At 44.0% G+C, this 14,873-nt stretch overlaps 2 protein-coding genes across 15 annotated transcripts in view; both read right to left on the bottom strand.

Moving 5' to 3' along the window:
* LOC118370796 (protein PALS1-like) overlaps positions 1–6,962 on the bottom strand; it is a 31,665-nt gene extending 24,703 nt beyond the window's left edge. Inside the window, exons 1-3 of the mRNA XM_035755943.2 lie at positions 6,507–6,962; positions 2,752–3,318; positions 1,208–1,419 (exon numbers count right to left, since the gene is read on the bottom strand). Coding sequence (XP_035611836.1) covers positions 1,208–1,419; positions 2,752–3,163 — 624 coding nt within the window. The 5' untranslated portion in view covers positions 3,164–3,318; positions 6,507–6,962. The remainder of the gene's footprint in view (positions 1–1,207; positions 1,420–2,751; positions 3,319–6,506) is intronic.
* Positions 6,963–7,702: 740 nt separating this feature from the next.
* LOC118370802 (gephyrin) overlaps positions 7,703–14,873 on the bottom strand; it is a 119,164-nt gene continuing 111,993 nt past the window's right edge. For 6 of the 14 annotated variants that reach the window (XM_052470811.1, XM_052470821.1, XM_052470820.1 and 3 more), the window contains 7 exons: positions 13,883–14,004; positions 13,578–13,689; positions 12,403–12,476; positions 11,417–11,484; positions 11,209–11,312; positions 9,567–9,663; positions 7,703–9,091 (listed from right to left, as the gene is read on the bottom strand). In XM_052470811.1, the coding sequence (XP_052326771.1) occupies positions 8,958–9,091; positions 9,567–9,663; positions 11,209–11,312; positions 11,417–11,484; positions 12,403–12,476; positions 13,578–13,689; positions 13,883–14,004 (711 nt within the window). In that variant the 3' untranslated portion in view covers positions 7,703–8,957. The remainder of the gene's footprint in view (positions 9,092–9,566; positions 9,664–11,208; positions 11,313–11,416; positions 11,485–12,402; positions 12,477–13,577; positions 13,690–13,882; positions 14,005–14,873) is intronic. The other 8 variants (XM_052470818.1, XM_052470825.1, XM_052470819.1 and 5 more) reach the window with 5 other exon arrangements.

The following is a 14,873-nucleotide window of genomic DNA, read 5'->3' as shown; positions in this document are numbered from 1 at the left end:
TAAAAATAAATAAAAAAAGTGGCTGAGCGTGAGCGTGATTGTGACTGTTTGACAGCCAGCTTTCCTATAGAAATCAAGACCTGAGTCTAAATAGTATTTGTTTTCATTCAAACTCTTAAGTGTGTTATTGAGCCTGCCGCGGAGTGCCAAATGATAGAAGGTTGCTTTTGGGACTATTCCATTGATTCCAATGCGCCAGGCAAGCTCAATCAAGCGCAGCTAAATAATTTGGAAGAAAAGTTAATACTATTCGAACGCTGATCAATATTGACCAGCGTGTGTTAAATTCCATCATGTCATATTAGTTCTTGACATCAATCCCGAGAACTTGTATATTATGGGAGGATCCCATCAGATATATTACAGTGTAGCTAGATCAATTCCTTCTCTCAAGACTGCAGCATGGCTGGCTATATGACCGACTGCGTGGCTCTATAAACCCAGTGAATGATTATTATTGTATTGAATGTGTGGGAAGGCCCACATCTGAGTTCATGTTGCACCTGTCATCTTGGCACAGTGAGTAGCACCACTCCCAGCAGGGAAATGTTGTGAGGTGTTCAATGGTGACGTCACGGAGGCAACAAACGACAAGCGAGAGGGGGAACTCAGGATTGTGGCTCGATAGAATAAAGCTATGGTCCAGAAGTCGCATGTTCGAGTTGCGTCGGGGGACAACTGTAGCGTTTAAGCGTTTAACTGTAGCGTTTAACCCTAACCTTAACCGGACTATCCTAACCTGCGACATTATCTTAACCTGCTGCGTTAGTTCTCCTTACCTGCTACTTAAAGTCACTTCAGTCTGTAGCTGCACTCCGTCCAGCCGAAACCCTAATCCAGTTTCAACGCACTAAGGTCAGTGCCAAGGATATTTTCGTCCCGGCCCCATTTACCCTCCTTTCTTTAGGTTTCTCTGTCACCATCCTCTCATCCTAATCTCCTTCCATCCACCTCTCTCCACTTCTCTTCCCTACCCTGTTGTACCATTCTTCCTTTCCACATTATCTCCATCTGTTCATCCCCCAAAATCCTCTTCTCCCTTCTCCCAACACTTCTCTACCTTCTTCCTAACACCACCCCTTCTTTCTCCTCTTTTCTCCCCCCTCCCTCCTGACCGATACATTGGTGAAAAAAAAAGATCCATTCAATTTGTAGATCCATCAAGATCACGAGTCTCTGCTGTAGTTTCTTTTCTACTTCACTCTACCTCCTGATAAAGGCTGCGGGCCTGGGCGGTGAGGGGCAAGGGCGGGCTGCCACGCGGCTGCATCTGCTGGGCCACGGCGCTGTAGACGGCGAAGGCGCTCTGGAAGTCCTCCTTGTGCAGCAGGCCCAGCACCAGAGCCACGTCGGCCTGCGACTGGGCGTCCACCAGGCAGCTCTGCACCCGCCGCAGGGCCTCCAGCAGCTCCTCCAGCTCTGGGAAGGGGGAGGGGAAGGGGGAGGGAGAGAGACAAAGAGGTTGGTTAGGTTCAATTGCCTAATTACCAGGAACACTCGATCTCCATGCGAGCCCTTGCTTACTAGTGCCATAGAGAGAGGCTTAAAACCGAGAGACTCAACATACATTTACTTCCTGTAACGCCCATGACCCTAAAGATTCAGACCACCGTCAATGGGAAGGTTTTTTTCTGAAGGTAATGGCATGTCTCTGTTTCAAACCTCTCTGGCGCTAGTAGACACTGGATTGTATGGAGACAGTGTGGTTATGTGAAAACCATGCTACTAATTGGATATTGTCATGCCAAAAGTCGGTTTAGGTGCCAAACCCTGCTTGGGTTGTGCAACCGTGGGATTCTGCACTTCCCAGACAGGATTTGGCATCTGCATCAAGTTTGGCATGAAGGTACCACCTACACATAGCAACTCTGAGGAGCACAGAGACACAGCACCAGGGGAAAGGGAGGGTAAAGCCTATCTTACATAGCCCAATGTATTGTTATGAACCAGAAGCTGGTCTGTTTGAGTGGGTATACCTGAGATAAGAAGAAGCAGGGAGGGTGTATAGGGAGGGTGTATAGTGTGTGTGTGTGTGTGTGTGTGTGTGTGTGTGTGTGTGTGTGTGTGTGTGTGTGTGTGTGTGTGTGTGTGTGTGTGTGTGTGTGTGTGTGTGTGTGTGTGTGTGTGTGTGTGTGTGGGCCATTTAGTAACTTGATGTAGTCATTGAGTGCTAGGAATAAGATATACGGTTATATTTTATTAATGGTCATTATATTATAGGCACTTGAGGCAGACTTGAGTTTTATGGTCATAAGAGTCTGCTAAAACTGGTCAGCAGCAACCGCCCGTCTCCTCTAAATCTAGCCAACTGACACAAAAGCTAATACTCTGAATTTTGACTTATTTAAATTAACTTGTTTTCACGTCACAAATCATATTAAGATCACTTAATATGATTCACAAGCACCCTACAACCAAGCAGATAGTTTTCAGGCCTATGCAGGAATGAGTACACCGACAAAAAAACTCACTTCCAAACCGAAGTGTTTTAAACTCCAAATGAATCCAGAGGTGAGGGGGAGTGAGTGACTTTAATGTGACTAAATGGAGAGAGCCTCTGCATTGACATTCACTTCTGATCCCCCATTCTCCACCAATACCCCTCGCTCAGCCTCCTCCCTAAAATACTGACTCTTTGTTTCACAGAAATGTCACAAAAGCTCCCAACTCTCCTATTCTTCTTCTCACAGAGCTACCCCTCGCCTCCACCTCCCCCACTTCCTCCGTTCAGTCCCACATGACCCTACTCACCCTCAACCGTGTCCCCGCCAAGCGGGGGGCTCCCATCCTTGGTCTCCTTGCCCGCCTTAGGCGCTTCGAACGTAGGGTTGTCGATACCCGTCTTGGCTGGGTTCTGGGCAAGCTTCTTGAGCCTGAGTGAGGCGTTGAGATCGATCTCATGCTTCCCTTTGTTGGCGTTCTCCTCCCTCTTCCTCCTGAGCTCTTCCTGGTACCTCTGGATCCTCTCCATCTGGGCGCTGCACCGGGAACCCTGCACAACGCTGCTCCCAGTCCCCACCACCTTGTCCCCAGGGGGGCAGTCCACAGCCCTCTCCCTCTGCTGCAGCTTGGCTACACTCCCAAGACCCTCTGTGCCACTCACAGGCCCCATTGGGTCCTCTATTACATATCCGGGTCCTCCGTTCCTGTGGGAAGTGATCATCCCTGCTCCGGGAGTCTGGCCCTGGCCTACACCCGTGTGTGATGGTAGCTCAATGTCCACTATGAAGGCCTGAGGCTAGGACTCCTCACTGCAGCAGGGGCCATAGCACTTCAGTCGGGAACGGATCTTATCTGTCTTCAGTGGGGCAGCAGGTCCTGAAACAGATAATCAGGATAGAGCAGCAAGGTTACCACTGTTTTAGTCTTGTGAAACATATGCGACAATAATAGCCAACCTGGTTGCTTCACTCTGACCTTTGTTAATCACCTGTCTTACTACAAGAACCACCATTTTCTCCTTGATCCTCCCAGGTTCCCAATCACAGGAAGAGCTAATCTAACTCCTAACATGGCAACCTCCCTGGCCTGTCCTTACTTTGCCTGCAGCAATCCCTTGAGTCCAGCAGGTTCATCCACCCTTGTCTGTCACTCTGTCCCCAGCAGGACTTGCCTGAGTATCTCTCCTTCTGAGTATCTATTCTTCGTTTAATACCCACTTAGCACTTAACTCTTTGCTCTCTGGGTCCTTCAGGCTGATCTTATCCATCTACAGCCATAATAGGGATACAAAATGAGACAATAAGTGTAGGATATTGCACTCAACCAATACCGTTATACTACGGGTATGCAACCAACCTGATCTGCTATTGCTGCTGTGGATTACAATCTATTTTAAGGATGTTACCCAGTATTAATCTGGATTAGCCAACTATAATATTGTATGACTATCAGATGTTCATTGGGAAAAAGACAACTGAACTTCAAGTTCTTTTTACAGGGCCAAATGTAAGTCTTTTTTTTTCTTCAGAAAGGGGTGAGAATGGATGAGGAGAAAGCGCTTTGTGTGTGAGGGACGGAAGTACAGTATTTCAGGATGCCAGGATGTGAGGACAAAGTTCTCACGAAGGTGAGGTTCTGTCTGGCTAAGAACAGTAGAATGGAGAAGCAGAAAGCTAGGACCATTACTCAGGTAGTGTTTGGGGCACATAAAAATCAGCCGGCTCTCTAAATGTCCACCCAACCAAGACCCAGTCAGACCTGGTGCTGTGGGAAACGGGAGAAAACCTCATGAAAATGAAGCAAACAATGTAAATGTCTCGAACTAAAATGACAAACAGGAAACCCAGTGAAAGGGAATAACAGGAAATAAAATGAGAACGTCATCAATGTAATAATGAAAGATTATCTTGGACATTTTCTCAGCATTTTCTTAGACTGAAACCTGGAAGGATCCTGTCAGAGATGCAGCCACCCACAACACGTCCCACATGGTAAACCTCCCTTTCCCCCTCACCAGCTAATCATGTCTGGCAGGTCTACTCTCATTTAGCCCCGTTTAGAGCGCGGTGAGGCTGACAAACAGTACAGACAGCCACAGTCAGCCACCAAGGCCATCTGTTCCTCTCCTGTGGGGTTGGTTAAGCCTTGGGGAAAGGGATCTGCTAGTTTACTATACTCCTCCAGGTTTCACCTCTGTCAGCAGCGTGAGACTGAGGAGAGATCTGGTTTACTACACTCCTCCAGGCTTCAACTCTGTCAGCAGCGTGAGACTGAGGAGAGATCTGGTTTACTACACTCCTCCAGGCTTCACCTCTGTCAGCAGCGTGAGACTGAGGAGAGATCTGGTTTACTACACTCCTCCAGGCTTCACCTCTGTCAGCAGCGTGAGACTGAGGAGAGATCTGGTTTACTACACTCCTCCAGGCTTCATCTCTGTCAGCAGCGTGAGACTGAGGAGAGATCTGGTTTACTACACTTCTCCAGGCTTCATCTCTGTCAGCAGCGTGAGACTGAGGAGAGATCTGGTTTACTACACTCCTCCAGGCTTCATCTCTGTCAGCAGCGTGAGACTGAGGAGAGATCTGGTTTACTACACTCCTCCAGGCTTCATCTCTGTCAGCAGCGTGAGACTGAGGAGAGATCTGGTTTACTACACTCCTCCAGGCTTCACCTCTGTCAGCAGCGTGAGACTGAGGAGAGATCTGGTTTACTACAGTCCTCCAGGCTTCATCTCAGTCAGCAGCGTGAGACTGAGGAGAGATCTGGTTTACTACGGTCCTCCAGGCTTCATCTCTGTCAGCAGTGTGAGCCTGAGGAGATATCTGAGAGCTGGCATTGGTTCTGATGAGATGACTGCATGTAAATTCAACTATGAATGCACACACACACACACTTTGTAGAGGTAACTGTATCCAAATTTAGGCCTAAGTAGGATTATCTTCACTTGTATAATTTAGAAGTGTATAAAATCAATTCACTAACTGTAAGCTTTACAATAGACCGTAGGGCTCAAGGGTCATCTAGCTTTAACTACACTAGATCATAGCTAATTGATTCATTGAGGGGGACATTGATAAGAGGTGCCCCTCTGGGTAAACAGGTACAAATTGGTGGCTCATTAAATACTGTTCCTTATAGCTGGTGGCTAGACTACTTGTCAGAGTGACTGCTTGTGTACCAAAATGGCACCCTATTCCCTATATAGTGAACTACCTTTGACCAGCATTACGGACTCTGCTCAAAAGCAGTGCACAACTATCTATAGCCCTATTTATACCTGGTGCTAACATGGGTCCGTTTGTCCTGATCTTGTCCACATTCTGATTGTGGCCAGATTACCAGAAATGTGTCTAAAATGTGTCTGTTATCCATCCACTGTGTCTGCATTGTGACCAGATTTCCTGGTCCCTTCCTTTATGCCAATTATTTCACAGCTATTCTTTCTAAATAATATGTATTTATTTATTTATTGCAAGACATAATGGTGCTACCTGTCAGTGATTTTAGAGGGCGGAAATCATGATGATTTAGCAAAATGTATAGAAGCAGGACAGGACAGCCATGTGCGCTTGCTTAAAAGTAAGTTATTGTTAGACTTACTTAGATTAGGCAGTTTAGAGGTTTGTTTCACTGCTGGCAACAGCAAAACCTATTACATATCTAGTAGTGGGGCTAATACTGGGAGCAAGGAGTTATTGTTACATAATGGCACGACATAGGTGTTACATAGTAACACCGTTAATGTAACAATTATAGCCTACATTTGGAGTGGCGATCTGTCATGTACAGTTTTAATTGCGATAAACAGCCACTTAAATTGTGAAATACAGCAATATTTTATACAAGTTAAATTGATGCATTTGTAGGCTTGTTGTTTGTGATTTTCTTTATTGAATAGTTGGAAAACCGTTGGGTGGCCAACATTCCACATCATACAGTCATTGCATTCTACACACACACTCAAGAGTGCGCTGATCCTGTTGGTGAAGTTGGTATTCAATGAATGTTTCTAGAGTAGTCAATCGATCGGACTCAAATCTCACTACACAGAGAAGTCTACTCACCGCTTCCAAGTCTTCACAGAAGAAGTAATCCCGTAATCCCTTAATATGCGATGGTTCTGAAATGTCGTGTTCTATTGCGTACATAACATTTCCAAGATGCGTAGCTTTAACGTCTTTATTCTTCGGCCTGGTCTCTCATGATCGTACTTAGCGGGTCTGTGGCGAGTTGGGTCAGCTCACATCATTGTGGTGTAACTGCGCATGGTGTTTGGGCATCTCCCAGGCAAACCCACAGCGCCACAGTTGGCCATTTAAATGGTCATGCGCCAAAGTGTTCACCTGTCAACAGCCTGAAATACCTTGACATTCTATTCCCCAAACAATGCACTAGGTTACTTTCAGCACGATACATACATGACGGCTAAATATTACAATAAGAAGACTTTGGTCAGAATTAGTGGAGTTATGGAGAATAGACTGTACACCTCACGATCATATATGTTTAGTGGAATTATATTGTAATATCACGTGGCAGTGTGCATGAAGTCAATGAAAAAGGGGTCACACTTTAAATGAAGTAGCCGTAAATTTATAAAGGCTTTACATAGGATATATAAAGGCTTCATAAACACTACATAACTGCATCACAAATCCTCTTTAAGAGTATGTAATACTATAAATGGTTTATAAAGGGTGGCATAACCATTCCCACTTTAGGGTGAATTGCCATATTCGACGTAATGCACTGTGTACGCGTATACACCATTTATAAATGATTTGTGAGGCATTTATGTAGTGTTTAAGAAGCGTTTACTTATACTATATAAAGCTTTTACAAGTTGTACTTAAGTTTAAAGTGGGACCGAAAAAGGAATCAATTGATGATTCTAGGTAGGGTCAGTCAACGGCACCTGCACTGTATCTATCTGCCCAAACACAGCTTCAGAAGTATTTCCACTGTATTTACTATGAGGGTAATCCGCTCTCATCTCTCAGTGACACGTGTATTTAATCAACCGTTCAATGGCCTAGGTTTCTTCATAGGCTACGTCAGGATGCGGAACGTCCAGGGCCCCGTATTCATAAAGCGTCTCAGTGTACCAGTGTTGATCTAGGAATATAATCCGAATTGCAAAACGAATCACTCCTACTCTACAGGCCCCGGAAGTGCTAATAAACTTGATCAACGTGATCATGTTAATGGTCCACCCTAAAACAAGGTGTCACTGCACGCATCAAAGAAGAACACTTTTTTTTTCTTTGAATAGGTTTTTATTTGAAAAAAGGAAACCCAACAATTTTTGTAATTTTTTTTTTTTACATAATGATCAAGGATTTTTATTATCGTAGTGTCTTTCATCAGTTTCATATCATTACGGAAAATGTACTATAGTACAGCGTTGTTCAATGTCTCTTCATTGCTTAATAATAATAATTTCCTTAGGAGTGCTGGTCACATATATCTGTACAATATGGTTCATCTTCTTCGCATTTTTTTTTATCTGTACATTTTTTTGTGAAGTCAGTTAAAAAGGCTGTCAGCACTTAAAGAAGCTGTTTATTTTATTTCATGTTTTTTTTCCCCCTTACTCTTAGTCAATCAAATAAAAGTTTTTGTTTTTCACGGGTGACCACGCCCCCAGGGGGTTCGGGCGCAGAGTTGCACCTGGCCAGATGATAAATAAGGAAGCTTCAGGGTCTGGGCAGGTTGGTTGGTGACTGCCCCCTTCCCCTCCTATCACCACCATCGTCCCTGCCCAGGCATTTGGCACTGCGCACATAAACAAGACTCACAAGATAAACAACAAGCAAAGCTCTTTGTGAAGCCATTATGATGCATACTATAACGAGAGAAAAATAGAAGTGTGTGGCGTCACCGTTAAAGCGTCACAACACAGAGAAAGTAGACCTAGATTATGCCCTCCCCTCCTTCCTCTTAACCGAGCACCGTGGGAAATCTGGAGTCTTCCTCATTGTTTTTCTTTATATTTAAAAAACAAACATTTTTCCCCCACTAAAGATGAGAAAATAATATATATATATTTATTTTTTTGTCCTGGCAGGCACCTACAGCTCTATTAAAATGCTACCGATATCGATAAGATCTAGCATTGAACACACAAAGCAATTGCAATGAAAGGAATTAAGTTGACTTATAATATAATAATGATAATAAGAAGAATAATGATAACAATAATACGAATAATCATAATAATATATTACAGAATAAATCTCTTTTGATAATTCGATTTTTTTCTTTAAAAGTTATATTTTTCTTTGTCTGAAATACTATTATAATCTTTTTAAAGTAATTATATATTTTTTTGTATCATATGTACCTAGGTTTGTGATCGAGATGTTGACTATACCTCAACGTTATCCAAATCAATAAAAACTAGCTGTGCCGTTGCATATTACAGAATAGTCAATGATATGTGGACATGCACCGTGAAACACCCATTTGAACCCTCTCTCTCTATGAAGCCATCTCAACGTCCCCCTTTGATGACATCATAGCCGGCCGATGACCATGACGTCGACCACCTCTCCCTTGTGCAGCTCCACATATTGCTCTGTTTTTGGAGGTAGCATCAGGAGACCATTGGCGCTGCGCATGCTCATCAGCCTGCTGCTCACCTGGTTACCTACAGGATGGAGGAAAGGATAGGGAGGAAAGGAGGGAGGAAATGAGGAGAGAGAAAGAGACTGATGGTGAGAATACATGCACTTTAGGCCCTAACCAACCACACAAATCCAGGAGGATCTATCCCATGACAGTCAGGATGACCTCAGTACCACACCATGCAATGGGGTGAGAGGCTACTAATACCACGCAATCTAATTGTAGCTCTTTATGCACTTGAGCTCTACAGTATACTGAATCAATTAGGCACTACATGGAATACAAAACAATGAAAATAGTCACAGTGGGAGGCTTTGTTAGATTAGAGGACTGTAGCTAACCCCTCTACAATTGCCCATGAACAAAATCAATGAACAGTCCATTGATGGTCCGTTATAGAGCCTGTGACTACACATGCAGTATAGTATAGCAGCGTATCGCTCCGTATCGCAGGGCACAATAAAACAGAATAGAATAGAATGGGGTTCTATTATTACCTGTGCTTTGTGCCCATGGCAGAGGCTCCTGGTGGTGCCATGTCAGAATGCAGCGGTGGTACTCAGGGCGAGGATCCAACTTTACGTCACATGACAACTACGAGACATGAAAGGAAGTAAACAAGTGTACACTTCAGGAGTAAGGACAGATTATTGGGGCGCAAAAATGTAAACGCTCATAGGTAGGACCCAGGGGGCCTCATTTATAACCGTTGCATACATTTCACACTAAATATCTGAGTGCGCCATTTCTGAAAAAGAGTACTTATGCCCAAAAAAATATAGATTATGAAAACTTTGCACACGCCATACATACTTGTGCGCATGCTTTCCGTTGTAAATCAGACCTGTCGCAAAACTGTGTGCACCTGAACGAGCATTATAACGGCACCTGGAAAACACCCTCCATTCACCTTTCATGGTGAAAATAACACCATTTTGCTGTAGAATTTGGAACTATTGGAATTAGGCAACAGCAGTTTCTAAAAGAAAGAGCAATGGCAAATGTTATAGTGTTTCTGGAAATGGCAGAATCTTTTAATCTTTTGCAGTAACTTCTGGCAAAGGAATGTGAGTTTCTGAAAGAGAAAACAATGGCAAATTGTTGTGGACCTTTTCCCCCAACCCAAATATTCTGGACTGAAACATTGTAGGCCTACTCAACAACAAAAAATACAGTAGCATACTTCAATGCAAAAGATAAAGTGTTGGTCTTTGAAATTCGACTGTGTAACCTATTATAAACCACACTGCCTATAGGATCGCATACAGCAAAACTTGAAATACACATCCTATCTATTTACTAGGCTACTAGGCCCAATTAAATGAGATTTGGGCATGGTATGTTGTTGTATGACTTCTTCGTGAATATGAACCCATCACAGCCAGAAGAGGTGAGGAATTTATTCTGCAATGTTTATGAAAATAAAAGAAATATAGGAAATAGATTTCTATGTCAAATTATTTTACTTTCCAAAAATAAAACAGAGCTATCCACTCTCCACTCTTCACTAACGTCAAAAAGCTCCTGTTAAAAAAATCATCAGAATAAGAATAAGCATGTCATAATATCCCCTCTATGCACAAAATACTTACTTGCCTGCTTGCAATACAACACATCAACCACTATATAATGTGCAAACGCAGAGTATAAAATGTGCATACGCAAAGTATAAAATGTGCATACACAGAGTATAAAATGTGCATACGCAAAGTATAAAATGTGCATACACAGAGTATAAAATGTGCATACGCAGAGTATAAAATGTGCATACACAGAGTATAAAATGTGCATACGCATAGTATATAATGTGCATACGCAGAGTATAAAATGTGCATACGCAGAGTATAAAATGTGCATACGCAGAGTATAAAATGTGCATACGCAGAGTATAAAATGTGCATACGCAGAATATAAAATGTGCATACGCAGAGTATAAAATTTGCATGGAGCTGATCCTACTTCGAGGTACGCGGGCTCTTTCTCAATTCCTTCTCAAAACGCATTGGAGGAGAAGATCCCAGATTCCTCCTCTCTGACCTTCTCCTCCAATGAATTTTGAGAGGAAGGCGAGAATAGAGGACGCAAGCAATTGAGGTAAGACAAATTGAGAAAGATTAATGGAGCCCTGTGCCTTCTTACCCTGGCTTTGATGATGGTGGGCCGTGGGTCCAGGATCCCCTGCATCTTCCTTAAGGCGGGGATAACAAAGAGGTTACATGTCACCACGGCAGACACGGGATTACCTGGGCCCGGGGGGGGAGTTGGGGAGAGAGAGAAAAGAAGAGTGTGTTAGAAAACCAGTCTGGAAACGATTGTCTGATTCCCTCTTTCTCTTTACTTTACACACTACCTGGGAGGGCAAAGATGAGTTTGCGAGCGCCGTCCATATCCAACGTGGCAAATGTTGTCGGGAGACTGAAATGATGGGAGAAGAGAAGAACAACACGGTTGTTCAAGGAACCATCCATCGACACATCCACCTAGCCAGCCAGCCATTCATCCATCCATCCATCGACACATCCACCTAGCCAGCCATTCATCCATCCATCCATCGACACATCCACCTAGCCAGCCATTCATCCATCCATCCATCGACACATCCACCTAGCCAGCCATTCATCCATCCATCGACATATCCACCTAGCCAGCCATTCATCCATCCATCCATCGACACATCCACCTAGCCAGCCAGCCATCCATCCATCGACACATCCACCTAGCCAGCCATTCATCCATCCATCCATCGACACATCCACCTAGCCAGCCATTCATCCATCCATCCATCGACACATCCACCTAGCCAGCCAGCCATTCATCCATCCATCCATAGCCAGCCAGCCATTCATCCATGACACATCCACCTAGCCAGCCAGCCATTCATCCATCGATATATCCACCTAGCCAGCCATTCATTCCATCCATCCATCGACACATCCACCTCCAGCCAGCCAGCCATTCATCCATCCATCGACACATCCACCTAGCCAGCCAGCCATTCATCCATCCATCCATCCATCGACACATCCACCTAGCCAGCCATTCATCCATCCATCCATCGACACATCCACCTAGCCAGCCAGCCATTCATCCATCCATCGACACATCCACCTAGCCAGCCAGCCATTCATCCATCCATCGACACATCCACCTAGCCAGCCAGCCATTCATCCATCCATCGACACATCCACCTAGCCAGCCAGCCATTCATCCATCCATCGACACATCCACCGAGCCAGCCAGCCATTCATCCATCCATCGACACATCCACCTAGCCAGCCATTCATCGACACATCCACCTAGCCAGCCAGCCATTCATCCATCCATCCATCTCACCCTGGTTTCATGAAGACTCGTCCAAAGTGGATCTGAGCATGCAGATCAATATCCAGCACCTGTTTCAGATAGTCCTGAAAAAGAGGATCACACATTTTGGAGTCTTCAAAGGTACACATAAACATTAGACAAAAACATTCACCTTCTAGTTATAGTGTAGCTGTACTTAAAACCCAGATAGGTCTTGTGCACCATTGGGGTGTATTCAACAGGCACCAAACGGAAGACAACTGACTGAAACAGGAAGGGAGTACTTAGATAGAAATGTTTCATTGCAAAAATGTTTTCGTTTTGGACCATAATGAATACGACCCTTTCTCCACATAATATTAACACCACAAGTACATGTATGTATGTAACATTTGTGTCAAATGTATAGGTAAGGAAATAGCTGTAAAAAAAACAACAATTATGTCCTCCAAAGAGGGATGTGCAAATTAAAAACCTGGTCTCAGAGCATTTTGTATCATTATGTAAGTAAATTCGAGATTTAGCATTTAGTATGATATGTTACGTTTCGTAAGGTATGTATTAATTAGTGGATGTCCATCACCCATTTCGTATGATATATTACGAATAACAATTTGTATTATATGTTACAAGTTTTCAAAACGTACTATATTGTAATGAAACAGCAGGGAGCAGGTCTCGAACCCTCGACCTTCTAGCCCGAGGTCCGGTGCGCTATCGACTGTGCCGTAAAAGCATGCGGCAAGGTCGATTTCCGCGCTTATAAACCCAGGGTCGTTACAATATGTTACAAATTTGTACAAGGTGGTAATGTTAGCTAGGCTAGGGGTTAGGGTTAAGGGTAGGGTTAAGTGTAGGAGTTAGTTTAAATGGTTAAGGTTAGGGGAAGGGTTATCTAAAATTTAAAAATAGCTAAAACTTGCTAAAATGCTAAAGTTGTCTGTAATGAGATACAAACTCACAACCTTTGGGTTGCTAGACGTTAGCCTTATACTCCCATCCATCCATCCTACTTAAATGTTTTGCCTTCGATAACTATGTCTTATGTAACCATACCAAACATAACATATCATACTAATTTGTTACATCTGGTCTATGAGACCAGGCTGAAATAATATCTACTATATATTTTTAAACAGTTCCCCATCCCAACCACAAGGTGTCAGCATAGTGCAATGTCATGACCAATGACCATTCATACTCACGATTTGCTCACATACCTTCTCTCCCATAGACACCCCTCCAGAGGTGATGATGACGTCAGCACGGCTGATGCCCTCGTTCAGGGCGTTCAGGAGGTCGTCTGGGCTGTGGGGCCGATAGACAGAGAACAGTTACCAGTTACCATCAAACACCACAGAAGAGGAGAAGAGAGGAGGAGGAAGAGGACTAGGAACAGGAAGGAGAGTAGACAGAGAAGAAGAGAAGGGATAGGAGGAGGAGGAGGAAAAGGAAGATGAACAGAAAGGGGAGGAGCATCAAGAACAGGAAGAGGAGTGTGAAGTCCTACTTGTCTCCCACGATGCCCAGGTTGATGGTGGGATATCCGTGCTCCTGGATGGTAGCGAGCAGCGTGGAGCGGTTACTGTCCCTGATCTTCCCTGGATGGAGGTCGTCCTCTGGGTTCAACAGCTAGAGACACCAGGGGCCGTGTTCATTAGGCACCAATTGGAGAAAAAAAACTAACTGCAACAGGAAGGGACAACCTGGATTTGTCCAATAAGAAACACTCATTGTCGGTTTCTGTTGCAAAATGGTTTAATAAAGACCCAGTGCAGCTGTTTTGATCTCAATATCAAATCATTTTTGGGTAACAATTAAGTAACTTGCTATAATATTTAAAATGGTCAAACGTGAACAAATTGAGCTTTTTGGCAAAAACGATTTCTCTAGCAGGAATTTTGCTAGGACTGTCTGGGAGTGATCAGAGTGGTGCGGGGAAGGTCACCAAAGCGATGTACTAACCACAGGATTGTGGTGCAGGGATCAATCCACTAGAGAGGAGGGGCCTCATAGGAGGGATATGTAACCTGAAAGCTAGCTGTTATTAGCAGAGTGGTTTGGAACTCTCTTTATTTGTCTATTAACATTTAGGTTGAATATTTCCCAGGGATTTTACAAATGTTCCATCCTGACAATAAATCACTTTCTCCCTGGTAACCCGGTATTTCCAAAGCCGGAAGTGTCATTCAAAAGCATGCCAGGTTTGGCCGGGTGTAGGCCGTCATTGTAAATAACAATTTGTTCTTAACTGACTTGCCTAGTTAAATAAAGGTTAAATAAAAATGTATAAATAAATCAAGTCAGTTAAGAACAAATTCTTATTTACAATGACGGCCTACCCCGGATGACGCTGGGCCAATTGTGCGCTGCTCTATGGGACTCCAAATCACGTCCGGTTGTGATACAGCCTGGAATCAAACCAGGGTCTGTAGTGACACCTCTAGCACTGAGATGCTGTGCCTTAGACTGCAGTGCCACCCCGGGAGCCCCCTCTTATC

The sequence above is a fragment of the Oncorhynchus keta genome, chromosome 19 (genome assembly GCF_023373465.1).
Source record: "Oncorhynchus keta strain PuntledgeMale-10-30-2019 chromosome 19, Oket_V2, whole genome shotgun sequence".
In the NCBI taxonomy this organism is placed as follows: Eukaryota; Metazoa; Chordata; class Actinopteri; order Salmoniformes; family Salmonidae; genus Oncorhynchus; species Oncorhynchus keta.
The sequence above is the reverse complement of the archived record's forward strand: the minus strand, read 5'-3'. Positions and strand labels throughout refer to the sequence as shown.